The sequence below is a fragment of the Ananas comosus genome, linkage group 13 (assembly GCF_001540865.1).
Source record: "Ananas comosus cultivar F153 linkage group 13, ASM154086v1, whole genome shotgun sequence".
Taxonomy (NCBI): Eukaryota; Viridiplantae; Streptophyta; class Magnoliopsida; order Poales; family Bromeliaceae; genus Ananas; species Ananas comosus.
In genome coordinates, this window is record NC_033633.1 from 11,731,418 (window position 1) to 11,758,645 (window position 27,228).

General features: G+C 37.2%; 7 protein-coding genes across 8 annotated transcripts; 4 read left to right on the forward strand and 3 right to left on the reverse strand.

Annotated features, from left to right (window-relative positions):
- On the reverse strand, positions 1,386-4,211 carry LOC109719822 (exopolygalacturonase-like). Its single transcript, XM_020246640.1, has 5 exons — positions 3,551-4,211; positions 2,703-3,017; positions 2,209-2,498; positions 1,853-2,087; positions 1,386-1,764 (listed from the first exon to the last, which is right to left on the reverse strand). Exons 1-5 carry the CDS (start codon positions 3,884-3,886, stop codon positions 1,546-1,548), a joined length of 1,395 nt encoding a protein of 464 aa, XP_020102229.1. The 5' UTR covers positions 3,887-4,211; the 3' UTR covers positions 1,386-1,545.
- Positions 4,356-6,790, reverse strand: LOC109719823 (pentatricopeptide repeat-containing protein At3g46870-like). The gene is made up of 3 exons (XM_020246641.1): positions 6,360-6,790; positions 5,207-5,597; positions 4,356-4,732 (listed from the first exon to the last, which is right to left on the reverse strand). Exons 1-2 carry the CDS (start codon positions 6,738-6,740, stop codon positions 5,208-5,210), a joined length of 771 nt encoding a protein of 256 aa, XP_020102230.1. The 5' UTR covers positions 6,741-6,790; the 3' UTR covers positions 4,356-4,732; position 5,207.
- Positions 7,779-10,189, reverse strand: LOC109719846 (50S ribosomal protein L34, chloroplastic-like). The gene is made up of 2 exons (XM_020246681.1): positions 9,908-10,189; positions 7,779-8,272 (listed from the first exon to the last, which is right to left on the reverse strand). The coding sequence occupies exons 1-2, from the start codon at positions 10,119-10,121 to the stop codon at positions 8,019-8,021; spliced, it is 468 nt and encodes a 155-aa protein (XP_020102270.1). The 5' UTR covers positions 10,122-10,189; the 3' UTR covers positions 7,779-8,018.
- LOC109719035 (psbP domain-containing protein 6, chloroplastic-like) lies at positions 10,493-13,295 on the forward strand. The gene is made up of 3 exons (XM_020245527.1): positions 10,493-10,958; positions 11,827-12,143; positions 12,750-13,295. Exons 1-3 carry the CDS (start codon positions 10,562-10,564, stop codon positions 12,918-12,920), a joined length of 885 nt encoding a protein of 294 aa, XP_020101116.1. The 5' UTR covers positions 10,493-10,561; the 3' UTR covers positions 12,921-13,295.
- On the forward strand, positions 16,832-20,343 carry LOC109719507. Of its 2 annotated transcripts, none has more exons than XM_020246241.1 (4): positions 16,832-17,117; positions 18,645-19,287; positions 19,676-19,958; positions 20,062-20,343. In XM_020246241.1, exons 1-4 carry the CDS (start codon positions 16,958-16,960, stop codon positions 20,110-20,112), a joined length of 1,137 nt encoding a protein of 378 aa, XP_020101830.1. In that variant the 5' UTR covers positions 16,832-16,957; the 3' UTR covers positions 20,113-20,343. The 2 variants fall into 2 exon arrangements, with proteins under 2 accessions (XP_020101830.1, XP_020101831.1); XM_020246242.1 differs by having other exon boundaries at positions 16,834-17,117; positions 18,681-19,287; positions 20,062-20,340.
- On the forward strand, positions 20,483-22,877 carry LOC109719506 (tryptamine hydroxycinnamoyltransferase 1-like). Its single transcript, XM_020246240.1, has one exon. It carries the CDS (start codon positions 21,369-21,371, stop codon positions 22,755-22,757), a length of 1,389 nt encoding a protein of 462 aa, XP_020101829.1. The 5' UTR covers positions 20,483-21,368; the 3' UTR covers positions 22,758-22,877.
- On the forward strand, positions 24,992-25,731 carry LOC109719583 (UDP-glycosyltransferase 87A2-like; the record flags this gene model as incomplete). Its single annotated transcript, XM_020246351.1, is given in 1 exon segment — positions 24,992-25,731. A coding segment is annotated over 1 exon segment (511 nt), but the record flags the coding sequence as incomplete, so codon positions are not given.

Genomic DNA, 27,228 nt, shown 5'->3' on the forward strand with positions numbered 1-27,228 from the left:
AGAAATCTCCCATTTTCTTTTTATTTTATTTGATGTGCCCAATTGCCGCAAAGTCTTCAGTTTGTTTTCATCGTCCATCAATTTGTCCTCTAGGGTATCGTTTGGTTCGAGAATAAATTTTTTTTGGTTATTTCTGGGATAGATACAACTTCAGGGATAAACAGGAATAAAATCAATTTTAGGTTTGGATGAAAAGTGGGTTATTTTTGAGAATAAGAAAAATAGTGTTTCGGTAGTTAGATAGGAATAATAGGAATAAAAGTAATTATAGTAGTTAAATAATAATATTGTATATAATTAATTAACATCAAAATATTAAGTAAATGATATTTAATAAATTAATTAACTAATTTATCATGAATATTATTAGATAATCATAAATGTTAATTTATAAATTAATTAGGAGATTAATTAATCATTAATCAATTATCCATGAGTACTGTTAATTAATAAATTATCTAACTACAAATAATTTGATAAGTTAACGAATTAAGCTAAAAAATTAATATATTAGTAAATTACTTATTTATTTATTTATTTAGTTATATTGGTCAAAATATTAATTTATTAATCAATATAGATATTAGTTATTACATAAAAACACTAATAAATAATTATTATTTTAGCTAATATTATTAAATTAGTTAATTATTAATTTAGCTAATTAATTAATAAAATAATATATAATATATTAATTAATAATATTTTATTATTAAATTAGCAGAGGTATAAAGAGGTGAAATTATTATTCCACCAAAAGGGTGGAACAACAATTCCTTTCTCTTAACGGGTTATTCAAATAACCCGTTAAGAGGGGAATTAAATAAACACATTCTCTCAAAAAGTGTTTGGATGAATTAGAGGGATAAAGTGGTCTATTCCCACTTTATCCCTTAACCAAACACTGCCTAAAAATTTTATTCACTGTAATATCTGAACTTTAATTCTTTCTTAAATTAAATCTTATTTCTTTTATAAATCTCTATTTATTGAACTTTTTAAAACCTTGTATGGTGATAATAATGCATCCTTTCCGTACTTTTGTGTTCCAAATTAATGTGAGATTATTCTATTCATTTCTACGATATTCGAAGTAAGGCTATTCTATTCATTATCAAGATTTGTGTCGTTCGCGTGATGAATGATAATTGATGAATAAATGATTTTACGTTAACGACCGTTCCCAGCATATTTACGTTAAAGATTTTATTCTGATCATGCATTCCAATTTTTTTATTTTGTTACTGTTAGTATAATTTATCTCAAATTATGATCTAGTTAGCTTGCGGTGAGATGTGTGGTCTAAATGAAACCCAGGTTAGATTCCAAATGGGGAGATTAAACAATTCCCATCTCATCTTCGAAAAGAAACAGGATGAGCCAGATTATTCTAATTCTCAATTTCTCATTCAAAATCAAAGAAAATTTACGACCAAACATGCCAATTCCTAATTCGATTATATATCCAAGAACTCGACTCCGATAAACATACAGAAATTTGCCAAAATTTGTTCTGAATGGACAAAATTGCGACAATCTAGTGCTCTAAGAGAGGCATGGGCCTGTGAACTGGACGCCTGAGAAATTGCCATTCACATTAGAGCATGACCAACCGCGCCGACCTGCGCAAGTTAACTTTACGTCGTCGAGCTCTACGTTCTTGCACGGCACGTCTTCGCTGCACTGCAAATTGATTGCTGTTTCGGTTCTTGAAGTTCCTCTTATTCTTCTGAATCTGACGTCGCCAATCTGTATTTGCGAAGGCTGCAGGAGAGTTCAAATTCTGGGTCAGTCACTGACAACTATGCTGAAAATGTTCAGATTTCAATGCTTTTTAACAAACTTTTCATGCCTTTTTGGTGCAGCCATGGCCCGGACAATACAGTTGATTTATTATGATAGGATTCGATACATTGATCATGGTTATGTCCTCGAATGTGATATTAAGAGCTCGAATCGCCTGCAAGCCAGGCGATCCTGGCCACGTCTTGATTCGGACTCCGTTCGTCGTGTTCTTCACCGTACAATTCTTTACGAGCAAACCAATCACGTCAGTCTCATTTCTGTACTTACCTAAACTCCCAATACTAAAAAAAAAAGAAGAAGAAACAAACCGAGTAAATTTCTCGATTTTCGTCGAATTTTTACGAAATAGTAGAACAAATATGGTTCGAAATCTGAGCGTGCATGTGTTTGTAGAAGTTGCACCTTATTCCATGGCCTGGTCCGCAAGTGATGTTGGACACAGTCACATTTCTCGATCCTGGACCGATGGAGATGCAGTCGTCGCCGGTGCTGATGATCGAGTTTCGAATGCTAATATGACTTGTTTGCCCGATGTGGATGCCGTCGGTGTTGAGGCTATTTCCTGGCGCGGTTATTTTAAGATCGTGGACGTCGATGTGATTGCATTGGTGAAAGTTCATGTGGAAGGCCTTGCTATTGACGAGATTAAGCCGGTGTATCGACGAATTGCTAACATCTTTAAACTTGAGTGTCTACACAAAACAATTCATTCATCATAACTTCACTGACCAAAAATGAACAAGGATGAGAAAAGTACGCAGGATATGGACTCGACACGATACAAATAAGGTGATACAACAAATCTTTGCCAACACGGATACAATATATTCAGATTTGATACTATAACGAGTCTTCAGCTACTATATGTTTCAAATAACGAAATACCAAGATCGTACCGTTGGAGGTAGCTTGCTGGAACGACCGTGACCGCACTTTTTCCTCAGCCACGAGAGAGCACCCTGGCCGTCGAGTACACCACCACCGGTGACCGTCAATTCGTTGAGGTCATTGAACTTGATCCAAAACATATCAGGGGAGCGAATAAACCTCGGAGGAGCCCTCAAATTTCCCCTGATCTCAACAAAAGGAGACTTGTGATTCTTGCAGGGCCCTCGTAAATTGACCGGCCCGAGTGCGAAGGTTCCGGGGGGGATCAGAAGGCTCGCGGCGCCGCCGAAGTTGCATGCAGCTTTCCAAGCAGCCAAAAAAGCCTGGAAAGAGAAGATCCAGTTGAAGACTACTGAAGTTAAAAATAGTTGGCACATTGAAAGAAGTTTTACATGATGATGATATCATGCTCTGATCTTACCAAACACCAAAGAAACTTAATAAACCCATACAAATTTCTATACCTTCCATGCAACTCTTAGATCCATATTCAAAATAGAAGCTATGTAAGAGATGTCTAAATAACGCCCAACTTACAACACTAAGAGCTGGTTTGACCCGGTTTCTGCTTTCAGCAATACCGATAACAAAGAGAAAAATACAAATCTTTTGTCACGGCAAAACGCAAAGAAGAGATTTTGAGCCTCAAAGGCAGAAAGTCTAAGCTAGTGCAAAAAATTGTTGTGGGTTTTTAACATAATGCTTCTACTAACAGCACTGCGCACTTCATAAAAACACACTATGGCAAAATCAAACATGCTCTATGACTATGTGACATTAGCTCTAGGCGGAAACAATTGAAACGAAATAACATTATACATATATTTTGTATAAGGATTAAGTATCGATCACTTACTGCTTGGTTATCCTTTTTACCTGCACTTGCTCCATACTTGGTGACATCATAGATCTTAAGGCAATTACATGAATTGGCAATGTACACAACCAAAAATATGGAGGAAAAGACCACTCCAAGCATTGTTCTTATTTTTGAAGAGAGAAAATTTTGGCAAATCCTGTAGTAGTAGAAACCAAAGAAAGAAATGTTTACGTTGTGTACAAACAACTCCTCATTCTTCAATTTAACAGCAGTTATACTTTTCATCAATAAGCTTGTTCTTAACGCATTGCATCTAAGAAATGACTCCATTAATGTCCATTGTTTGCTAATAAAGACGATGAGTTTTGTCATTAATTTCAGGGTAAACTTCAAAAAGATCCTTGTGATATGTGTTATCTTTACATGGATGTGTTATACAATCAATACTTTCTCTCACATTTAGGCTCGAGACCTTCTAGGCTCCAGACCTTCTGAGCCTGACTAACGATAATCAAACTCGAAATCTCATGCTTTAATATTATGTTTAACTTGTTTATACCAATCATTATTCTCTAAAAATTTAAGCTATCAAAAAATAATATTTTAATATTTTATATTAAATTATAAAGATATTCCTTTCTACTCTTTTAATCAACATATAGTTATTTCTCTTTCAATTTTATAGACATTGGATTGAGGAAAACAATAATCCTAAAATTAGAGCATAAATCGAGGACAACGCAAAGAGTTAATACTTAAAATTTACACTATGAAATTTGTAAATGTTTTATGAAATACAGAAATGTGAGAGGAGTATGAGCAGTAACAGAATAAACACAGCTTATTGGTAACCCAAATTAATAAATCTTTCATAAGCCCATGTCTTAGGAATTTTTGGTTCCCAACATAAAGAAAAACTGACAACCAATAGTTCAAACAATATACAGTTCAGCACAGAGCATCCCCTGATAAAACTATGAAGTAGAATTTCCTAGCAGGAATAAAATTTAGCCATAGTAAGTTTAGACACTCTGAGAAAATAAGATTACATCGCGTCTCTCCTATGATTCGGAATGAGCACTGTGACCATGAGGGTTTTGCAGCTGTCCTTGAGCTGCAGCGACTAATGGCTTGTTTATACATGGCTGCTTGAATTGACCCGTACTGTTCGTTCCTTCGACAAGAACCGGAAAAGTGTCGATCCAAACTCAGGAGTTCCTGTTGCACAGAAAATAAAAAATACAGCTTAAAATTTTCTTCTAAAACGGGTTATATGCCTCATAAACAGATTGAATTATTTCACTAAGAAGAAACAAAATTATGATTTTGAAAATTTCCAATTAGAATACTCTGATTCTCGTAAGACTATGCTCGTGAATATAGGAGAAATACACGTAAATTTTCATATTTGAGAGATACCTATATTCATGTGTATAGAAAACTGAACAGGACACCATTTCTTATTATTGTATTACAGAGTAGGACACCGTTTCTTATTATCGTAAGATGAAGCGGAAAAAGAAAAGAAAGTTTGATATTAATGTGGCCTTACTACGATTTACCTCTTTATTGTTTTGTTATATACTTTCTAGAAAAGGTGTCCACAGCAGCTTCCACCATCTTATGAAATTATTAGAGAAGACATATAGAAATAAGAATGAAAAACGGTGTCGAAAGGAGAGAAACAATTACCTCATCTCATACCAAAGATCTCTTCAGGAGGATCATAAATATGCCGCTCGGGAAACAACTCCTCGAAATCCTGCTTCACTCTATTCCTCAGCAGCGGGTGCGGCAGAAGCCCCTTCAGTAGTATCCTGAAGGGCAGTTCTTCAGGAGGTTCGGGCGATTTTATCATGTCCTCGTAGATATTCATCGCATCTGATGGCGACCCGTATCTCAAGAATCCCCTGATAACCTCCGCATACGTCTGCGAATCAGGAAATAGCTCATCTCTTCTCATGCTCTCCCACACTTGGATCGCCTTTTCCATCTTTCTACTCCTGGCTAAAGCAACGATTAAATCCTTGTAGAGATACACGTCCGGCTTATACCAGTCTTCCTTTTGTATAATACTAAACATCTGTAAGAAATTTACGTTCGTGAAATTAGTCAGGTTGATAGATTCGACCACACCTGAAACCAAAAAAAAAAGGAAAAAAAGCTACCCATGATCTTATATCAGTGGCTAGGGATCAACAATTGCCTAATTTCATAGATTATAGTAGCTAAAGATGTTTCTCATATACCCTGCGAGTCCACCATTCAGCGCTAATGGTTTTTCCTCATTAGAAAAATACGAGAAATAATAATAATTGAACTATTTTGAGAGCCATAAAGAGACGAATCTACCACTCCCTAGCACAATGTCGAGAATCACAGTAAATGTAATAGGATGAAAAGGTTAAACTGAAGATACTGCGATAGCAAACAACTGAAGATACTGCAATAGCTTATTTAATCAAAAATTGAACATTTTTACTACCATGATTTCTTGCTTAAAAATGCTTCTGTTTTGTTAAGAAAGATCAAAGATAACTAACATTAAAAAAAAATTGTAGTCCATGCACAGTATATTTCTTCACAACAGTACTAAAAGCAATGATTTTTAAGCTTTTCTCGGTAACCAATCTAATTACAAGCAAAAATTTGAAAAGGAAAGGTGATATTTTAACCTAACTATCACTATATGCAGAGGTTTACTACCTAAATAAACCAATCAAATATACTTTCCACAAAGTCCGCATCTCCCTCAAAACCCTAAAACCCTCAAATCCATCGAAACCCCAAGTTACCCGCATCAAAAACCCACTAGAAAAAAGCACTAACGCAGCGGAAATCGAACCTTGAGCGCCAAATCCACCTCCTCCTGTCGCTGGAGCTCGTTGAGCACGGCGATCTTATCCATCTTGAGCAGCCGCAGCACGTGCGACTTGACGAACTTCTCCAACCTCTCCTCGTCGCCCTTGAACCTCTTGAGCCCTTGGATCACGAAAAGCGCCTCCTTTCCGATCATCTTCTTCCCCCTCCACAGGGGGCCTCTCGGCCTCCCGTCGTGGTAGAGGCGCCTCAGCTCGAAATTGAGCTCGGTTCGATGGGGCTCCGCGCTAGGGTTTCGGAGATTGGGGGGACGAGAGGGGTGGTGTAAGGGTGATGTGAGTATCCGAAGGATTAAGGGGGCCAAATTAGGGTTTTTGGATCGTCGGAGAAGGGCTCGGGTCGCCATGGATGGGGAAGCGTAGAGAGGGTTAAAACCTCCACGAAGGGGTTAAACCCTTTTAAAGTGTTAAGTGTTAATTGTTGACCGTTGGATTGGGTAATTGGTCTCTACGTACAGTACGTATATGATCCATAATTTGTACTGTAGAAATGTGCATTTTCCATATTTCTTTGGGGAAACTTCAAATTACCCCACGTGGTTTCATATTTTCTCACTTTACTATCCTATGGTTTAAAGTGTATCAAGTTAGTACCCTATGATTTCACATTTTCTTACTTTAATACCATGTGGTTTCAAATGTATCATGTTAGCACCCTGTGGTCTCATATTTGTATCAAATTAGTACCATGTGGTTTTAATTTTCTCTTTTTCTTATTCATTTTTTTGTATATAATTTAATGAAATATTAAACCACAGGATACTAAAGTGAGAAAGTGCGAAACCACAGAATACTAACTTGATACACTTGAAACCGTAGGATACTAAAATGAGAAAGTGCGAAACCATAGGGTACTAAATTGATACTCTTTAAACTGTAGGGTACGAAAATGAGAAAATGCGAAACCACTGGTAGGTATTTGAAGTTTTCCCTATTTCTTTTGATAAGCACTTCAAAGGTTAGAGTGTTTCAAAAAAAAAAAAAAAAAAATGAAGGGGCCATTTTATTAAAATTTAGTTCCCCAGACCCGAATTTCAATTTTGATTCTTCTGTGTTTCAATTATAGTCATTTAACTCTGAAGTTTAATTTCAATTTATAGATTTCATCCTTACTTCAGAAAGATTATACATGAACAAATCATTTTCAACTTGCCCAGGCTCTGTGATGAAAAAAATATATACTCTATTTATTTTTGTACGTACGTGATATTATATTGCGCATATTACAATATGAGTTTAAAGCCGCGAATTTATTTCAAATTTTCACAAGAAGAAACAGTGATGTATCCCAGTTAAAAGCACCATATCTCACTTCCATTTCAAAGTGTTCCAAGTTAGTGACTATGATCAACTCAGCAGAACAGCACTTCATCATATATCATTGGGGAACTTAAACCATTTTGTCATGGAACTTCAATTTGCCGCAATTGATTGGTGAAAATTCTGTTTTCGCAAGCGAATACTGGAGACTTGCTTGAAAAGATGCGAATATATTAACAGGCAAACGAAACCGCAAAAAGAGTAACATCAATCTCTCCAGATTGTTCTGGTCTCGAGAACAACAGATTCAAAATGCCCTAAAACATGAATGGGCCGAATACGCTGAGCATTAACCGGGCTTGAGATCAGGCGCGTTTACCGCTGCTCGGATTCGATTTTGTGCAGAGGACTTTCCTTCCCTTGGCGCGCCTCCGCTTCAGCACGGCTCTTCCGCTGGTGGTCCGCATGCGTCTTCGGAATCCATGCGTGCGAGCGAGTGATTTCCGAGATCTCGACCTTTTGGTCATGCAAAGAGCAGCCTTACCTGCCCTAACCTGGAGACCTCGGTATCGCTCTCTCACCACTCTGTTAGAGCCTAAGTCAATCCCCAGAGACAAACCTGTGATCCGATAGCAAGACACTAGTCATTTAAAGTTAACCTGATATGAAATGGTTTAAATTTTAGTATAAGTTGCTGAAGAAAGAAATTAACCCTCCAAATTACACCACTCTAACATACGCGAGGAGGAAAAGACGATGCAGTTAAACTTTGAGATCTTGGGGCACAAGAATATAAGAATTATTTCATGTGAAATACGAGGATTGTTGTTTAGAGCTACAAAAGGAGAAATAAGATACTCAAAATTCGTGACATATTTGAAACATCAATCAAAGGTTTTCGGTGTATCATTTTTGTTTTCTTGCTTCTTTCTCCACGATCCTTCTTCTCTCCTCTTCCTTCTTTCTTCACAGTTTCTCCTCTATTTTTGCTGAAATAACCCCAGTAATCAGGTTTTTTTTTTTCAAAAAAAAAATTAAGTATTACTTTTCCATATCCAGATCCATATTTCTGCTAATAGAAATTTTTACGATACTAGCTCAGATCTAAAACATAGGCCATAAGAGCATAATAACATATATCCAAATCTACGAAATAATTAATCAGTGTGCTCAATTTCACTTGCGCAGAAATTGAGAAAACAAAAAAGAAAATGACAAAAGATGCCTTGAACAAATCTGAGACAGAGTAACAAAAATCGTGCAAAATTAATTCACCGAATTAGAACACACAAAAATACTTCGTAAACAGGAAGAACAACATAACTCTCGCAGGCTCTCAATTATTTAAGAGTGTAATAGTCAATAACAGTGATCTACATTCTTGTTTAGGTTCTGTTTTTAACCTTAAAGCAATTATCCAAGCATTTAGTTATTATCGGATATTACGCTAGAACAACAAGGTTATTTGTGAACCATCTCTCCCAGTGGAGCATTAATGCAAAAATTTTAACTAGTTATGTACGAATTCAACGACAAATTTGAAGAAATAGATGAGTAATAAGGATTCAGAGATCCAAAAGGAAACTGTTTATACTGATTATCTGCATGAAAGGTACCTAAGCACAACAAGAAGTTCATTATTGGTAAACTATATAAGAGAAAAACGCAGTTTTTGTCACAAAAAAAGTGAAATAAACTACTAAAAGCTCCGCAACTTTTGGAACACAAAGCTCCAATTTAGATTTGGTTCCTCAAATTCCAACTAACTAAAAAGAAATTACAACTCACAATTTCATATGAAAGGAAACGTTCATCTACAACCGTAAAAAAGACAAAAAGGCCCAATTTTTCCTGCTTGGTTCTGGCGCAAAACTCACAAGAGCATCAAACCACCATCAAATGCTCTTCAAATCGCCAAAAAAGCATCAACCATAACATAAAATGAGAAAAAAAAAAAAAAAGAGGGTGGAATAAGCTGAGGCCAAATTTCATCATTTGTAACAATTTGATAAAAACCAATACAAAATCTCATTTTTGGTTCTTCGAATTCCATCGAAAAGCAACTGGAACACAGTACTATATACGGAACGAAACGTTCATAAAAACCCCTAAGAAAGGCGAAAACAACCCCATTTTTCCTACTAGTTTCTCGCAGAAACCTCACAACAACATCAAAACCACTACAAAACACTCGAAAAATCACCAAAAAACATCACTACAACATTAAATTAAGGAAAAAAGGAAACAAGCTTACCGGAGAAGGAAGAGGGGAAGGAGAGGGAGGCCGAGGGGAAGGAGAGGAAGGAGGAGTGAAGCAACGAAGAAGACGAAGAAGAGGAACGCGCCATTGGAGCCCTAGAGAGGGAAAGGGGGCTCCGATTGAAGCCGCACCCGAAGCTTCTCCTCCCCGATTGGAGCGAGAGAGAGGCGACGGGGTACGAGGTGAGCATCGTCGCCATTGTTGTCATCTCCTTCCTCCTCGACCCTCCGTTCAAAAGCTACGAAAAAGAGAAAAGAGAGGGTCGGGTTGGGTCGGGACGATTGCATACCTTATCCGGTCGGGGATACGGTCGTTTATACGAGTATACGATAGTCTATACGTATGTCAATGGGTATTTACGCTGACACGTGGGCCCCACGTGTCAGTTTGTACTTGAAGTCCTTAGTTCGAAGTTTTGTTTCAAATTTTTTAAGTAAGTTTATTCGTGAAAAAAATATGAACAGAACAAATTCGAAAGCGAAAAAGGTTAAGTAAAGCAAAAATTCAGGTACTAAATTGTGATCGAAGAATAGTATAGGGACTACCCGTACATTCTACCCTATTTGTTTGGATAAGAGCGGGGCGGGAGCGCGCAACCGTAAACTCCCCGCTCTCAAAACGCTTCTCAGTTCTCTTCTCCCTCCATCAATGGCGACCTCGTCCCCTTCCCCAATTCCCACCCTCCTCTTATCCACCACAATCCCCACCACCACCTCCTCCTCCTCCTCCTCCTCCTCCTCCTCTTCGCGCTCCCCTTCTCTCCCCTCCTTCACCCCCGAACCCTTCCCCATCTCCTCAAACCCTAGAAGGCCCTTCTCCGAACCCTCTCCGCCGCCGCCGCCGCCGCCGCTCCTCGGGCCGATCGCCACCGCCCGGCGAAGGGATTTTGTGTGGGGGCTCGCGGTGTCCGCGTTGGTTGCGATGGAGCCCTCGGTTTCGGAGGCTCGCGAGGTCGAGGTCGGGGCGTATTTGCCCCCCTCCCCCTCGGACCCCGGCTTCGTCGTGTTCCGCGCCTCGCCGAGGGATACTCCCGCGCTTCGCGCCGGTAAATTGGTTCTGAATCGATCGTCTTTTACTGTTTTGTTTGATCCATTGATCAAAAGCTTGTCTTGCTGGAGAATTTTGGGCTTTGTCGGGAATGGGACTGTTTTGGATTAGGCCCGCTTTGGTTGGTGCCAAGAGCACTATTTTTATATTGGGGAGTTCAAAATTTTCAAAGGCGCATTCAATCTTCTCTTTGCTGTTACATGCATCTCTAGTCGCGGTTGCAACCGTAATTCTAAAACATTCGAAAATGAAAAATTGTAAGCGCTTTTGAATTTTTTTGGGGCTGTTTATAGTATAAAAATGGTGATTTTAGCCACCACGGTACCAAACTAGACCTTAGTGACTCTCTGGTCCTGCCGCTGCTTCTGCTTTCAGCAGTAGTGTCCTCACTAGAGCATAGCATCTGACAAACGTACAAATCTGGAGCTTCTGCTTTCACAGAAAGTGGAAATGAGATCCTAATTTGGGCCTGTTTGGTCCTGTACTTACATTAAACAAACTGTTTGGCAATTAGAAAAGTCCGGAGATTCTGCTGTAACCGAAAGCGAAAAGTGTGATTTTGAAACCAGCAGAGAGAGAGCTCTTGTCAAATAGCACTTCATCGTACAGCACTACGCCTTAATCCTATAACTGGGCCAGGCCGGCCGTTAAATGAGGAGCCAACTATCTAAGTGCCCAATTCTAATGCATATGGTGTCGGCGTCGTGTTTAATGCTGTAGAGCTGATTCAAACTTGTCTTAGCTACCTTAAGATTGATCTTCTACTTTCCTCATGGTGAAAACTTTTGATCAGAGTACCGTGTTCTTATAGTTTTTATATATACTTTTGGTATACATCAGAAAATTCAGTTATCTTTGTCTACTAGGGAATGTGGAACCTTATGAATTCGTACTCCCGCCTACTTGGAAGCAAACAAGAGTTGCCAACATACTATCTGGCAATTATTGTCAGCCGAAGTGCGCTGAGCCGTGGGTTGAGGTGAAATTTGAAGACGAAAATCAAGGCAAGGTTCAGGTGGTCGCTTCTCCGTTAATACGTTTAACTAACAAACCCAACGCAAAAATCGAAGACATTGGAAGCCCTGAGAAGGTTATTGCTTCGCTTGGACCGTTTGTCACTGGAAATACTCTCGACTCTGAGGAGCTTCTTGAGACTTCCATCGAGAAACGTGGTGATCAAACGGTAATTGTTCTTTCCGACTATGCTGATCTCTTTCTCTTATGATCATGCTGTTCAAACCGTTAATTTGCAAGTTTTGCTCCAGTTATTTCTATATTTTCTTCTCTTTTGGTCGTGTCCAATATATCAACTGTATGACATAACAGGCCAACTTAGAACTTACTTTAATAAAGCAAAAGATAACTAAATTTGTTATTTATGTTGGGGATTTTGTTCCTACATCTGTATTACGCTGGCTCATTATTGAACCAAACTATATGTGGACCAAAAAGCATTAAATGAGTAAATGAGTTAATGAGAACATTAGTCTATTTTAGGCAGTAGACTTCAAGTATGTCCTTTTTTCGACATACATTTTCTTGTTAAATTTAGTAATATGCAGGATTTGATTCTGAAGTGTACTATATTCTTAGCATTACTGAGTACTGACTTGTCCCTTTTAATAATTTTTGGAAAAGAGATATGATAAAACATACCATTAGAAAGAAAATGACAAAACATGTCGGATTGATTGCATATTTGCCGAAGTGGGTTGTTGAACAAGTCAGCTGATTATTATGTCTTAAAGAGTGTATTCGGCTTCTAATGTAATCCCATCGGCATCTACAGTATTACACCTATGTGCTCGAGACTCCATTTGCCTCGACGGGCTCTCATAACTTGGCAAAGGCTACTGCTAAGGGAAACACAGTTATTCTATTCGTTGCGAGTGCCAACGACAAACAGTGGGCGTCTTCTCAGAAGACTTTGAAAGCCATTCTAGATTCATTCCAAGTGTAACTGCTTGCTTACACCTTCCAACGGCACTATAAAGGTAACAAGAGCTCATGTTTTTATATGTATAGTTTTGTATGAAGGTCGCTCGAAAATTCACCTGCTCGACTTTGAAATGTTACCATCTAGTTCATTGATTTTCTATTCACTTTCTGTGTGAAGAGCCATCTCATTTTGCTTCATTCATGATCAACCTGCTTCCGAGGACCCTGTCAATTTAGCCTCTAGATTTACTAATGGAGTAAATCGAAGTGTGAATTTTTGATACATTCAGAGTTTATTGTACACCATATGATATATTCTTAGAGTAAGGTAAACATGTTTGTAATATGAATGACATGGTATGTGCGTGTGCTAAATGGCTTGCGCTTTATCTTCTCCCATGTCTTGTTTATAACTAGACCCAAGCAAAGATTGCAAGGGCCAGGTTTCGCCGAGTCCAATTGGCATTTACCAAACTTCCAGATATGCCGAATTGTAAAACCCAAGCTTGAAGAAATCAGGGTCAGAGTCTAGGCTTTCGATTCCTTGGTTGATTTGCGCTAATCTAGTCATTTTTTAACCATGCTTAGGTTTACAATAACTTTGCAAGTTCCGGGGTCTATCGTCTCCGAGCTAACCAGAGCTAACCAAATTTTACTGTAGCCAAAAACATGGCTCTGAGCTTTGCTCGGGTCCGTCTGTCGCAAGTCAAAATTGTTCTTTCTGTCTCATTTCTGGATCTCAAATCTGGTGGTCCATCATTCATAATTTCTTCTACATTCACTTACTTTTCTTATCACTGCTTGTAATTTTTCTCCTCATAAAGCCTCCTATTACCTCTTGTTAAGGTTGATAAACAATACCTACAAAAATCTTAGACAAAATTTGGTTCTTCTCAAAACAACTCAAGTGCCAAATTTGTGGGAAACAATCCTTTAATAGAAGATTGTATAATGCTGTGTGCTTTTTTCCCAACTCAATGTAGGTTCCTATTCCCTTTTTTCTTCTCTTTTGGTTTTTCTTGGTTTCTCTGAGGCCCAGTTGCCTCGTAGCTAAGTTTATATTCCAAATGAATGAAATGGACAGCATATTATTTTTCTCTATAATATATATATATATATATATTAATATATATATATATATATGNAATTTTAAAGTCCTGGTTTAATAGTGTGCGCAACATCACATTCCTGGTTTGCAGGTTAAATAGGTTGATACTTAATAACTTAAAACCAACCAAAAATCGGCAAGATTCTCACGTGGCACGTGGTTCACGTACGTTATCAAAGAAAAAACTCAACGGGTTAAATCTTTGTAGACCTACCCCGCTTTTCAACGTAGACTGCTTAAAAAAAAAAATCGGGGAAAAAAAAGATTGTAATTAATTGACTACACAGCCCCAAATACGCGTGCGCCATTTATTTGCTATTAGTCCCCCAAGATTGTTCACACTCCGATGAGACGGTAGCTTTCCTACCTCAGAAGGTACGAAGATCAAGCAAAAACTACAACGCTGAAAGCTTAGCAGCTAGCCGAGGCATTTTGAACTAGATCTCATAAATTTCATAGATCTTTTATTTAAAATACTAAAAAACTATAGTAAACAAATCACTAGCTTCCCCAAGTTTTAGTTATTAAAATTACTAGCGTCACTCGGCAAACGTTCAAATTGCCACATCTTTTTAGGTTTAGTGCACTTTAAAACTATCTTTTAAGAAATACGATATATTTTGTTCTAATTATAGAAACTAGATTTTAAAATTACAGTATAATAGTGCAAAACATTCTAAAAATAAAAGTCGGCAACTAAAACTCGGCTAGTTTTTTGCTAAGCTTTTTTTTAGTGTTGTAGCTTTTGCTCGACCTTCGTGTCTTCCGAGGCACGAAGGCTATCGTATCATCGGAATGAGAAGATTATTATGGACTATATCTTTTAAGATTTACTACGCTACTCACGACTTAATTAACAATGTCTCCTGATAATAATAATAATCGTTATTATTCTGAATTAACACCACAAGATCAGTTTCTTATCAAATGGTTTCATTCTCTTAATGTTGAGCTCTTCTTAAGCTGTTAATTATAATTATTATTATTATATTCTAGATCAAATTTATCAAACCATTTAATAAATGTAAGGAGGCACGAATTTAGAATTTTAAAATAGGATCAGTTTAGAGACAGGGATCTGATGTAACCTATTGATCCCTGGCAAACCAAAGAACATCAACATTGACGTGTTATTAATATTGATATATATTTATGTTTAAATTATAAATTAAACTATAAAAATTGAGATTGCCGATGTCTTCCTCTAAGTTGACATCGTCAACTTTGATGCGAGTTTAATAGGCATTAAAGTCGACGTCTCAGTGTTTCTCATTAGAAATTGTTTTCTATTTTCTATGCGAATGGAGGAATTAATAAAAAATTTGTTTTTTATTTAAAAGTATATATATTTTATTATTTTAAAATTTTTGATAAAGAATTGATCTACGTTGTTTTGTTTAATAAATATCAATGTTATAAAAGATGATATAGGTTGATTTATTCTACGTACATCGACGTTGACGATATAAAGGTTGATATGACGTAAACATTAATATTGATTGATTTGCTGGGGATTCCAAAAATTCCGGGTTTTTCACTCTTCTTAGAATCCGGATTCTTCACTCTTATTCTGCAAGGAGTAAGCAAAAGAAAATAAAAACCCCCATTTTTTAAGAATGTGTAGTCTACTAGATTGGTATATTTTATCCACACGAATTAGCGCTGGCAACCTAATACCCGTGTGCGTTAGTCAAGGTGGAAAATAATTACCGTTTTAGTGTACCACATATCATTTAATAGAAATCAAAGATTTATCTAATCAGATCAGTAAGATGATATATATATATATTTATGATAATTTTTTATTCCAACTTCAGAATTATTACAATTAAATTTTATAACTCAATTTAGTTTATTAAATATTGATATATCGATAATATAGAAGTGATGTAGTTGTGTTGTAATTAATAATGCACAAATAATTAAAAATATCATATTATTTTATATTAATAATGCATTAAAATTTAATAAACTAAATTGAATTATAGGAGTTACTTACAATAATTTTAAAAGTTCAAATTAGAAATTATAATAAATTAAAATTTGGAAAAAAAAAAGTGGGCCAAGCATGCAATTTACCCTTTAGAATAGAGGAATGCTAGGCATGCAATACATATGACCTTTCATATGGCTTCTCTAAATTAAGTTGTATTTTTTATCCAACTAACTTTTTAACATTGTTGAATTTTATACTGAGATAGTAAATTTTTTGACTTTATAAATTTTTGAAAAAAAATATAGTTATTACATGTTCTAATCACTTTTATTATGCTATTTACAAAAAAAAATGTCATCGTTATTTCTTCTGGATTTATACTTATTTTACAGTATAAGTATGAAACTTACTTGCTAACAAATTATAGTTAGAAAGTAATTTAATTGACAAACAAACTTATATCATCAATAATTATTTAAATTTAATTTAATTAAATATGACATATATGGTTCGTACATTATATTCTATATTATATTATATATATGTTCGTGGAATTTTGGCCTTTAGATGAAGGATGTACGGTTAGGAGGAGCAAATGTCGATGCCGGTCCATAAACGTGTACGACGTACACGCGGTCCACGAACTGATTTCGTAGCCGGAAAACGCTTTCCCACTCAGATCCAGATCCAAATCGCAATTTAGTGCGACCTCCACTTATTTCCATCGGACGGTCGAGATCATCCCACCGAATCCTAATCAAAAATAGAAAAAAAAAATTTTATTATGTTTTTTTTTTTTTCATTTTTTTAATTTCGATGCGTTGTCGTGTTCCTCCGCTTTAAAAGATAAGGGGGACGAATCGCTTCCCTTTCTCTTCTTTTATTCGCCTCACAAAGAGATTAGAGAGAGAGAGAAAGAGAGAGAGAGAGGGACGACGAAGAGGAAGAGGGTCGGAGTCTTCGTCTCCCTCCTCCTCCTCCTACTACTCCTCGGCATCTTCTCTGTCGCTCTCTAATGGCGGAGGGGAAGGAGATGGAGTCCCCCGCGAGTTGCTCCGCAGCGGCGGCGGCGGCGGCGGCGGCGGCGGAGGAGGAAAAGGGGAGGGAGGGGATGCCCGTCCCCGTGGATCCGTTCCTCGTCGAGGCGCTTGGAAACCCTAGGCATCGGGTCACTGGTGCGTGTGCTTTCGATTCTTTATCGTATTCGCTTGTGTGAGTTTTGTGGGGATTTCGTGGGGATTTGTGGGATCTTTTGTTTATGGTTGTGAGAATTGTGCGATTTTTGGGGGAATTCGTGTTGGTGGGCTCTCATATGGCAGTTTGGGTGGTTAATTGTAGGATTAGGGTTTCAAATTGACTCCTTTACTGCTTAACTTGGTAGTTACGCGCTTGGTTTCTAGGGTTTGTTGTATTATTGCTAATTATTGGGAAATTTAGGGTATATTTGATTCTTGATTTGGTTGTTTTTAATTTTTCAAGTCTACCTTCTTACGGGAATTAACACGCAGCATTCTAAAGTTGGAAAAGGGAAATAATTGCCACTTCTAGAAATGTGATATCTGCATCTGCATGGAAATCTATTTGTCTAGTATATGGTAATGAATAGTTTCAGCTATTTATTTGAGAATTGTGTCTTATTTTGGAAAGTTGTTTACTGAATAATCATATGAATTGTGCTTGATTGGTGCTAGTTTATTTCCTTATCTCTGATTCATAGGGAATTTTGTGTGACTAGATTATAATAAGACGGGGGCTACTATACTCTTATGAGTATAGACCCCCTTATACTCATAAATTTTTAACCGTTGATTGATGGGATGTGTGGTTAGGATGATGGTGGTCCCCACTTAGAATGATAGTGGTCCCCTAGGGTTGAGTGGGTAGTTGGTTAAATAGTATGATCTAACGGGTAAAAATGATCAATGGAATAAATCTAAGGGCCGAAAACTTATGAGTATAAGAGAGCCAATGCTCATAAAAGTATAGTAGCCGGACTCATTATAATAATTTCTTTGAATATGCATCAGTAATCAGCTATTCTTTGAAACCATCACACTTGAGATATATTTTTCTAGATAGATGCGCTTCATTGTGTATAGTTGTTGGTGTGTGATTCACGAACAAATTCTTCTCAACTAGAGATGATACAAATACAAATTCTCTGTCATTTGAGAAGAAATCTCTTGGCTTTGAACTTATTAGAGCTGTATCACAGTTGGAATTTAACTGGAATAAGGTGCTTGGTGAACTTATTGTATGAATATCCAGGAAGTTCTGAATTCTCTTGACGAGCAATAATTTATTTTGTTCAAACATTGATCTGGTTTACCAAGAGGGTTGGCAAAGCATATTGGTGAAGGATCTCAATCGGCACTCACCTCAATCCTTCTGCCTTCCCCATTTCACCTAATTAAGATTAAGTAGATGATGAGTTGAAATCAAGATAGGATTTATTGTTAAAAAATACGACATTACTAATAGTGAATTCTATAGCATCGTAGGAAACTGTTGAAATCAGAGTCCCACAAAAATTTGCTGTTTGAAGAATTTCATACTTGTGAGAAGAAATATTAATGTCCGTAGAAGTGTTTCTGAACTGTAGCAATATTTAATATAGCTCTGTTTATTATTTGCTCCAAAGTACAATATTATGCTAGTACCTATAATCAACTCGACCTTAGACCATGTGAAGTGTTTTTCAGAAGTGGTTGCCTTATGTATACCTATTCCTACTGCAGTACTACGGATGGAGATGGACATTCAGAGATTCATGAAGAACCCCGACCTCTACCAATTTGAATTCCCGCACTTTGCGACATCATATCTTAGGCGCTGTGCCCATCGTGTGGCTCAGCATTACGGGCTACAGACCATGTCCCTGGACAACACTACAGATGGTTCAGGGAGTAGGGTAATGGCAAGGAAGACACTTGATAGTAAGTTCCCTGCCATCTGCTTGTCAGAAGTTTCTGCCCAACAGCCCGAGAAGGAGATTGCAGAGAAAATCAAGATTGCAATTCGTCCAAGGCCAAGAAGTGCTTCCTCGCAAAATGCAGCTGAGCTTTATAATAAAAGTGGACTCCGAACTGTAGAAGAGCGGAAGGAGGAATATGATAAGGCTCGGGCGCGTATCTTTAGTGGCTCTAATAGTCCTGTAGAGGAAGGGTCATCTTCACCTGTTTTAGCTGAAGGAAGAGGCCTTTTTACCAACAGAGATGAGCAGGAATGCACTAAGGTCACCGATGATATTGAAAAGTTCACTCAGGAAGGTGGGTCCAGGGTTGCAATTTTCAAAGACAGGGAAAAGGACCGGAGTGATCCAGATTATGACCGCAGCTATGATAGGTAATGTATCCCTGCGCGATTACTAAGGACTTGTTTGGTTGGTGGGGTTTCTGATATGATAAATATCCTTCAGGAGAACTATTGTTTTTGGTGTTATCCCCATTGTGTTTGCTAGGGGATAGCAGAGTTACTTGGATACTGGTCTGCTTCTGGGGATATCCAATTCCACATGGAACTTGCTGTCACCCAGGATCAGACTGCCCTGGAATTATTTTGACCTACCTAATTCTAGGTAAGGATATAAATGGTTCCCATATCCTATTGTGGAAATGTAAGGATATTTATCCCCCTACCAAATGCTTCCTAAGCGCTTTTTATTCTTATGTGTCACATGTACTAGTCCAATATCTCAGTCATGATTACAGAAAACTGCTCAAAATATTTTCAGGTATGTTAGAGGTCTCATGCACAACCAGAGTTTCAGTTTGGGGGCATGCACTATGGTTCAGCCCCCACTTCCACAGTTCGATGCGAGGATCTCTCAATTTGGACACTTGCCGAGGAACCAAACCCCTGTGAGCTACAACCTTCCTCACTCAGCTATGAACCCTTATTGTGCGGCTTTTGGACAAAGTGAGAGTACATCTAAGGATCCCGTCTACTTTCAATGGCCTAACCCAGCTATGTTATACGCAAACTCCTACGAGCAGTTGAGACTCGCACAGCTTCAGGTAGGTTTTGACTTTTGATGCTCCCTCACTTCATCCTGCCGGAAAAAACCTTTTCATTCCTGCTGCTTTGACTTTTAATGGGTACTGTTTTTGGCTTGTGCAGGCACCATTTTATCAGCAACTTCTGAGCTTTGGGCATCCTCAGAATTGCTAGCAGGTATTCCAGCTATTGCTACTCGTTCCGGGTCATTGTTGTTAGGAAGAGACATTCTAGCTTGTCGAAATCAGTACCTTCTCATTCAAGTATTCTGTAGTAAGAATCTGATATATGCAGATAGACTCTGATTGGGTAACTTCTGTAGCGCGTGTATTCTATGTTTTCATGACACTATTTGATGAAAACATATTTTTGATATTTCTATTTGTGTTTGCATTGTTATAAGCAATTGAAAAGAGCCTAGTATATTGAATGAATCTACTGCTTTCGCTTCCGCTGGTTATAGATGTTGTATGCAGCCATGTTTACAACATAATTGAATAGGTGGAACCAAGAGAATGTTTGACATTAGTCTCTTTTATGTTCATCTGTTAGATGCCGTAGTATGCGTTGTTAAAAGTTAAGAACTCTAGAATAAGAGCTGATTAACCAAATTTAGATCTACAGGGAGTACTTAGGGTCACATCAATTTGAGTAATGTGTATAAAATGTTGCTTGATCACACACGCATCTTTCTCATGTAAGATAGATGCTATTGACTTGCCGATCTATCTTTTGTTTTGGGCTCTTGCATTGGGCATATTTGTCGGTCAGTTCGTGTTCGGAACGCCCGGAAAAAGAACACTTCATCTGCAGGTCCAACTGCAACATCTGCTTAGAACTACGACAAATCAAACAAAACTTTTGGATTTGTCTACTGTTTAACCTGTAATGCCGTGTATGATGAGCACTCACAAGTAACACACCTAAATGAAGTCACTTAAGTTTTGATTCTTAATTTTGAGGAGATTTGTAAAGTCAAACAGTGTTGATACTTCTCTAAGCAATATTCTTTTTCTGTTTCTCTTGCTAGTGCATAGAAGTGTTAAGATAGAGGAGTTATCTTTTACTAGATCGATTTTTTGGGTAATACGGTAGCATCAGTGTTCCAAGGTTCTCGAGTTCAATTTCTCTGAGGCTTGGTGTATTTAACACTCACCATAATACATTTTGAATCGTTTCTCACTAGATCGATCTTTGGATGACAAAAAAATAATTAATACCAGTTGCATCTAGGTTGACTTATTTTGTGCCCATCCAAAATCCCTTCCAGGGAGCAAGAATACACTTTCTTGTTCAAACTTTACTGCGCTTGCAACACAACAAAGCCAAAACTGCACCAGATATAGCTTCCTCCCTCTTGTCCTACTCCAAAGTCCAAACCTACTGCTATTTTTGGAGCTTTCCATGAACAATAAATACCCAGTTTCTAGATGTTAGCATGCAGAGTTATCCTCTTCCTGGCCTGGACTTTACACGGCTCTATTTCCTGTATAAATTTGTCCCCTTGTTCTCTCCTTCACGGTGCCTCAACCAACATGGATGTCCATGTACTGAGTTCCCGCGTTTTACGCCCCGGCGATCCGAATTCCGCACCCTCGAAAGCGCCCCTCACCGTCTTCGACCGCTTCGCCTCCAACATCTACATCGCCGTCCTCTTCGCCTTCTCCCCTCCGACCCCGCCCAATGACGCACTTATCGCCGGGTTATCCAAAACCTTGCTGCTCTTCCCTACCCTCGCAGGCCGGCTCGACGACAGCCGCCGTCTCCGCCGCCCATGCCTTATTGTCGGCGGCTGTGGTGGCGGTGCGCTGGTGGTGGAGGCCGCGGCGTCCTCAAACTTATCGGACCATTTGCCCCTCGAGGTGTCGCCGGATTTTCAGCTACTGCACCCTTCCCCCGCCAGCGCTGTCCATGTGTTTCAGGTCCAGCTCAACCGGTTCGCTTGCGGCGGGCTGATAATCGGCGCCACCGCACACCACAGGGTCGCCGACGGCCAGTCGATGAGCATCTTTTTCACCGCGTGGGCACAAACCGTGCGTGGGGCATTCGTCGACCGTCCGCCCGTCTATGACCAGTCCTGGCTCAAGCCACGCTGCCCGCCGCATTGCGAGTTCAACCACTGGGGTCTCGAGTTCACGCCACTGAACAGTTCCTCGGTAAACCAAATCGACGTCGACCCAAGTGAAATAACCAACATGTTGATCCGATACTCTGCCGATTTCATTCAAAAGCTGCGTCGAAAGGCCGAAGGAAAGTACACCACATTCGAGACTCTGATCGGCCACCTATGGCGGAAGATAACGGTCGCCCGTCGGCTCGAAGATCGAGTGCAAACTATGGTCAGGGTTTCCGTAAACGGTAGAACAAGACTAAAACCTCCGGTACCGAACGAGTTCTTCGGCAACTTGGTCCTCAATGCGTACCCGCAAGCAACCGCAAAGGACCTCATTGACGAAGGCCTACCGGGTGCGGCGATGATGATCCACGAAGCAATACGTAGAGTCGATGATCGGTACATCCAATCGTTCATCGACTTCGGGGAGCTGTACGGGGACGAGGAACTCGTGCCGGTGTACGACGTTGACGGGAACGTGCTGTCGCCGATGCTCGAAGTTGATAGCTGGCTCAGGTTTCGATTCGAAGACGTCGACTTCGGCGGCGGAGGCGCGCTGCGCGCGTTTTTGCCGACGTGGGTGCCGTTTGAAGGGCTGGTGATGGTTCTACCTGGGTTTGGTGAGGATGGGGGGATAGATGTGTTTGTTACCTTACTGGAGGAGCATGCTAAGATGTTGAGGCAAATTTCTCACTCCTTAGATTAGGTTAGATTTGCTTGGTTCTTCAATATTTAGGTGCAAAATAACACTATGAATAATTCAAATAATGAAGGAAAAATAATAGTTTCGAAGCTTTTGTAGTACATGATCAAGCTAATAGATAAATTGAGGGCATATATATGCTCTAATGTTCCTCAAATTTGTAGCTGCAAATTTTGAATAAGTGATAAGCACAAAGTTACACCTGTTTGAACTACTCTTTCCTTATTTTTTGTGACAACTCTAAATCCATTTACATAGATCAAGCTGCTTAAAGCTGAAAAGAAAGAAAACTGCTTCTTATACGCGCGAAGATAGAGTGTAAATCTTATAGACACTCATTTAAAAATTTTAAAAAAAAGTTTAAAACTCTGTTTATGTCTTTAATATTATAACAAAGGATTAAAAAGACCAACGAAAAAATATTAGATTTACGCTCATTTTTTGGGTGTACATATAGCATTGCTTGAAAAGTAAAAAAAAAAAAAAATCTTTTTCTCTTTTTTCGATCAATGCTGCTAGCACATTCAAAAAGTAGGTGCAAAATTGTACATTCAATTCATTCAAGAACCTATATCTTTATACTTTATTATTATTAATTTTTTTAATAATGAAAATTAAAAAAGAGGGTTTAAATTTTAGAATGCGTGAATATAAAATTTACTTTATTTTTGAATGTGTAAGTAGCATTTTTTTTTTCTCGCCGCCTCCAACAGTGAGGACCGATACGTTGAGCTTAAATTTGGCTCGAAAAATTTCAAGATTCATACGTACTGCACTATGAACGACGATGGAGCTAATAAATTGAGAAATACTTCTATACACTGGCCAATTTAAATCCGACCATTCAATTTTTGAGGTTAAAATTGACTTTTACACAATGATAACCTGCTCAACAGGTTACCAATCAATCATAAAGATAATATTTGAAACTATGCATTAGCTAATTACCAAATTTAATAATATCTAACAAATCTTCATTTCCTAATTTAATTTTATTACTTACCAATTTAGATAATGGTTAATTTCATAAGTGATAAATCTTCATAAATTTAATTTTAAAGTTTAACTTGAGTTTAAACTTTATATTTATAATTGTATAAATTAAATTTAAATTTTAGAAAGAAAAATTTATATTTAAACGAGTAAATATTTCAATTTAAATTATCAATTCAATATTAAACTAACATGAAAGTTCAAAAATTAATGTTACTATCTTTAAAATTGTAATTTAAGTTATAGTGCATTTATAAACTTTTATTATTTTATTAATGGTGGAGCCAATGATGGAACATGTAAATAATACAATAATACATTCCATGCACGCAATAATATCTCCTCCTTTTTATGGGACACATTATCTTTTCAGTGGCACACTAAAAAAAATTAAAAAGTTTGGGGAAATATTTTAAATACCATTCTCATAGGTTTTTTTTTTTTTATTTTTTTTGCATCTTATGGTTTAAAGTGTATTAATTTATAATTTTATTTTTTTTAGTACTTATGATTTAAAATATATTAATTTAGTATTCCGTAATTTTATTTATTTATTTTTCTTATCCTCTTTATTATTTTTTTTTTGTTAAATCAGTTACAAAGTTAAAACTAAAATATACTAAAGTAAATATTCGATAAGTCTAGGTAAGATATCTAAAGTTTTTTTGTATATAATTTATAATTTAACGAAATGTTAACGGAGGAGCTGACGAAAAGAAAAAAAATAAAATCACAGGTACTAATTAAATTGATATACTTTAAGCTATATGATACTAAAGTGAGAAAGTATGAAACCACATAGATGGTATTTAAAATTTATCCAAAATTTTATTATATAACAGTTACACTATATTATTTATGGAGGTAAACTTCAAATACCATCCATGTGGTTTCGCACTTTCTCACTTTACTATCATATGGTTTAAAGTATATCAATTCAGTACCTTATAGTTTTATTTTTTTCTTTTCGTCAGTCCCTTCGTTACTTTTTTGTTAAATCATATACAAAAAACTTCAAATATCTCACCTATAGTTTATCGAATATTGACTTTAATACCCTTTAGTTTTAACTTTATCACTGATTTAACGAAAAAAATTAGTAGAGGTAATAACAAAAAGAAAAAAAAATAAACTACAGGATACAAAAGTGATACATTTTAAATTGTAGAATACTAAAGTGAAAAAATATAAAACTATAAGAATGATATTTTAAGTTTTTTTTATTTATACTTGGTTAATCATCCATTAAAAATATTGTATCAATCATGTGACGCTCACTTTTTATTTTTATTTTTTTTTAGATAAAAAAAAAAGGGGAGTGCACGTCCCAATCAGTTCACTCACCCACCATTGCTTCTTCTCCAACTCTGGTCTCCGGGGAAGTGCCCCAAGTAGTTATTTATCTCGGGATTGCATCACTCACCGCCCAAATAATCAACGGGGAGGAGATTAGATCGATAGATAGATTGATTGATGGATCCCCCGTCCTGCTGCCACGTGGTCGCCATCCCGTACCCGGGGCGCGGCCACATCAACGCCATGCTCAACCTCTCCCACCTCCTCCTCAGCTCCCCCTTCTCCTCCCGCATCCTCGTCACCCTCGTCCTCACCGAGGAGTGGCGTGCCCTCCTTTTTTCTGACTCCGACTCCGCCCGACACTCTCAGCCTCAGCTCCCGGTGGGGCTCCGCATCGCCACCATCCCCAACGTCATCCCCTCCGAGCGCGGCCGCGCCGCTGACTTCGACGGCTTCATCGAGGCCGTCTACACGAAGATGGATTCCCCCGTCGCCGACCTCCTCGACCGCCTCGACCCGCCCCCCGCCGCCGTCCTCGCCGACACCTACCTCCCTTGGGCCGTCCCGCTCGCCGCCCGCCGCCGCATCCCCCTCTGCTCCCTCTTCCCCATGGCTGCCACCTTCTTCGCCCTCCTCGCCCACCTCCGCCGCCTCCCCACCCCCACAACAACAACGACGACCACAATAGGTGCGTGTCCGTGCTTGTGTGCTTGTGTGACGGGTCATCAGCAAACTATTTTATTTATAAAAAAAAAAAAAAAAAANAAAAAAAATTAAATATTAAAATAGGATAAACTTTAGATACCAACCTTATAGTTTGGCACTTTCTCATTTTAATATCATGTAATTCAAAGTGTATCACGTTAGTATCCTATGTTTCATTTTATCTTTTTCTCAAATTTTCTGTTAATATTTTATTAAATTATATATAAAAAGCATTAGATACGCAATTTAGATTTATCGAATATTCACTTTAGTACCTTTTAGTTTTAACTTAATAAAAAAAATTAGTAAAATTAATAATAAAAAGATTAAAATAAAACAACAGAACACTAAATTGATACACCTTAAATCACAGGGTAGTAAAGTAAAAAATTATGAAACCATAGGGGTAGTATTTGAAATATTTTTATAAAAATATTTAAAACACTATTTTTTAACCGTTTAAGTTTTTAGATTATTTAGATTATAACAGTTGTTTCACATAGAAATTCTTAGTTTGAGTCACGTCAAGTTTCTAACATATTAATTTTTTCTCATTTAATTCAAAGCCTATTACATGAGCCAACTAAAAAAAATAAAATAAAATATTATTTTCTAATAACTTAAATTTTTAAAGTACAACGATACTTTCACATAAAACATCGCGGTCAAATAAATTTTTTATTTTTTTACTACTATTTAAGTAATTTACTTAGAACCCAAAAAAAATGGCATTTTAATAAAAATGCTATGTCTACATTCTATTCTTAGACTAGGCTGTAGTTTTGTGGCTTCTTTAATTTAAGAATCTCTTTTTTTTTTTTTTTTTTTACAAAGCTTCTACTTTTACTTTTTTTTTTAACAACAACCAAAAAAATTATTAAATCTTTACAATCATTTCTTTTATAGTGTTTAATTTATAAAAAAAAAAATAGTACTTTATGAAATATTTGTTTGATTGAAAAAAATATATATTTATTTGATGCGATGGAGAAAAAAAATAAAAGAAAAAAATTTTAGGTTGTTCAAGTTTTCATTATCGTTGAAAATAAATAAAAAACGAAAACGCTCTATTTTTTAAATATGTAAAATAATTTTTAGTATATTTTATATCTGATGGAACACATTCTAAAAGGCTAGTAATTAATTTTTGATTGCAGACTTATTATTTTTTTATTTATTAAAATAAGATATGTTGTAAAATGGAGACTTTTAATATATTTTATTTTTATTTTTTTATTACTATCAAAGTGACTTTTTTAAAAATTACAATCTTTAAAGAGGCACACAAACTTCATAAATTAATTTGTTAGTGCTCCTACGATCACATGTCACAGGTCACAATATTGATTTTTTTTTTTCAATGTTTTAGTAAAATATTCGATAAAAAAAAATTATTTTTCGAATTTTTCCGGAGAAATTTTGTTTCTTTGCCAAAGTTCTCGTCAAACGAGACTAGTTTGTACTTGTTTGACCCGTAATT

Coding starts and splice junctions, on each gene's coding strand:
- LOC109719822 (XM_020246640.1), bottom strand. CDS start 3,886: ATGACAAAACTCATCGTCTTTATTAGCAAACAATGGACATTAATGGAG. Junction 2,088..2,208: donor GGACCAGGCCATGGAATAAG/GTGCAACTTCTA, acceptor TTTTTTTTTTAG/TATTGGGAGTTTAGGTAAGT. Junction 1,765..1,852: donor GCCATGGCTGCACCAAAAAG/GCATGAAAAGTT, acceptor ACTCTCCTGCAG/CCTTCGCAAATACAGATTGG.
- LOC109719823 (XM_020246641.1), bottom strand. CDS start 6,740: ATGGCGACCCGAGCCCTTCTCCGACGATCCAAAAACCCTAATTTGGCC. Junction 5,598..6,359: donor AGGTGGATTTGGCGCTCAAG/GTTCGATTTCCG, acceptor AATTTCTTACAG/ATGTTTAGTATTATACAAAA.
- LOC109719846 (XM_020246681.1), bottom strand. CDS start 10,121: ATGACAACAATGGCGACGATGCTCACCTCGTACCCCGTCGCCTCTCTC. Junction 8,273..9,907: donor CTTCCCCTCTTCCTTCTCCG/GTAAGCTTGTTT, acceptor ATCGGATCACAG/GTTTGTCTCTGGGGATTGAC.
- LOC109719035 (XM_020245527.1), top strand. CDS start 10,562: ATGGCGACCTCGTCCCCTTCCCCAATTCCCACCCTCCTCTTATCCACC. Junction 10,959..11,826: donor TACTCCCGCGCTTCGCGCCG/GTAAATTGGTTC, acceptor TTTGTCTACTAG/GGAATGTGGAACCTTATGAA. Junction 12,144..12,749: donor AGAAACGTGGTGATCAAACG/GTAATTGTTCTT, acceptor CGGCATCTACAG/TATTACACCTATGTGCTCGA.
- LOC109719507 (XM_020246241.1), top strand. CDS start 16,958: ATGGCGGAGGGGAAGGAGATGGAGTCCCCCGCGAGTTGCTCCGCAGCG. Junction 17,118..18,644: donor CCCTAGGCATCGGGTCACTG/GTGCGTGTGCTT, acceptor AGTGTTTTTCAG/AAGTGGTTGCCTTATGTATA. Junction 19,288..19,675: donor TATGACCGCAGCTATGATAG/GTAATGTATCCC, acceptor AAATATTTTCAG/GTATGTTAGAGGTCTCATGC.
- LOC109719506 (XM_020246240.1), top strand. CDS start 21,369: ATGTTAGCATGCAGAGTTATCCTCTTCCTGGCCTGGACTTTACACGGC.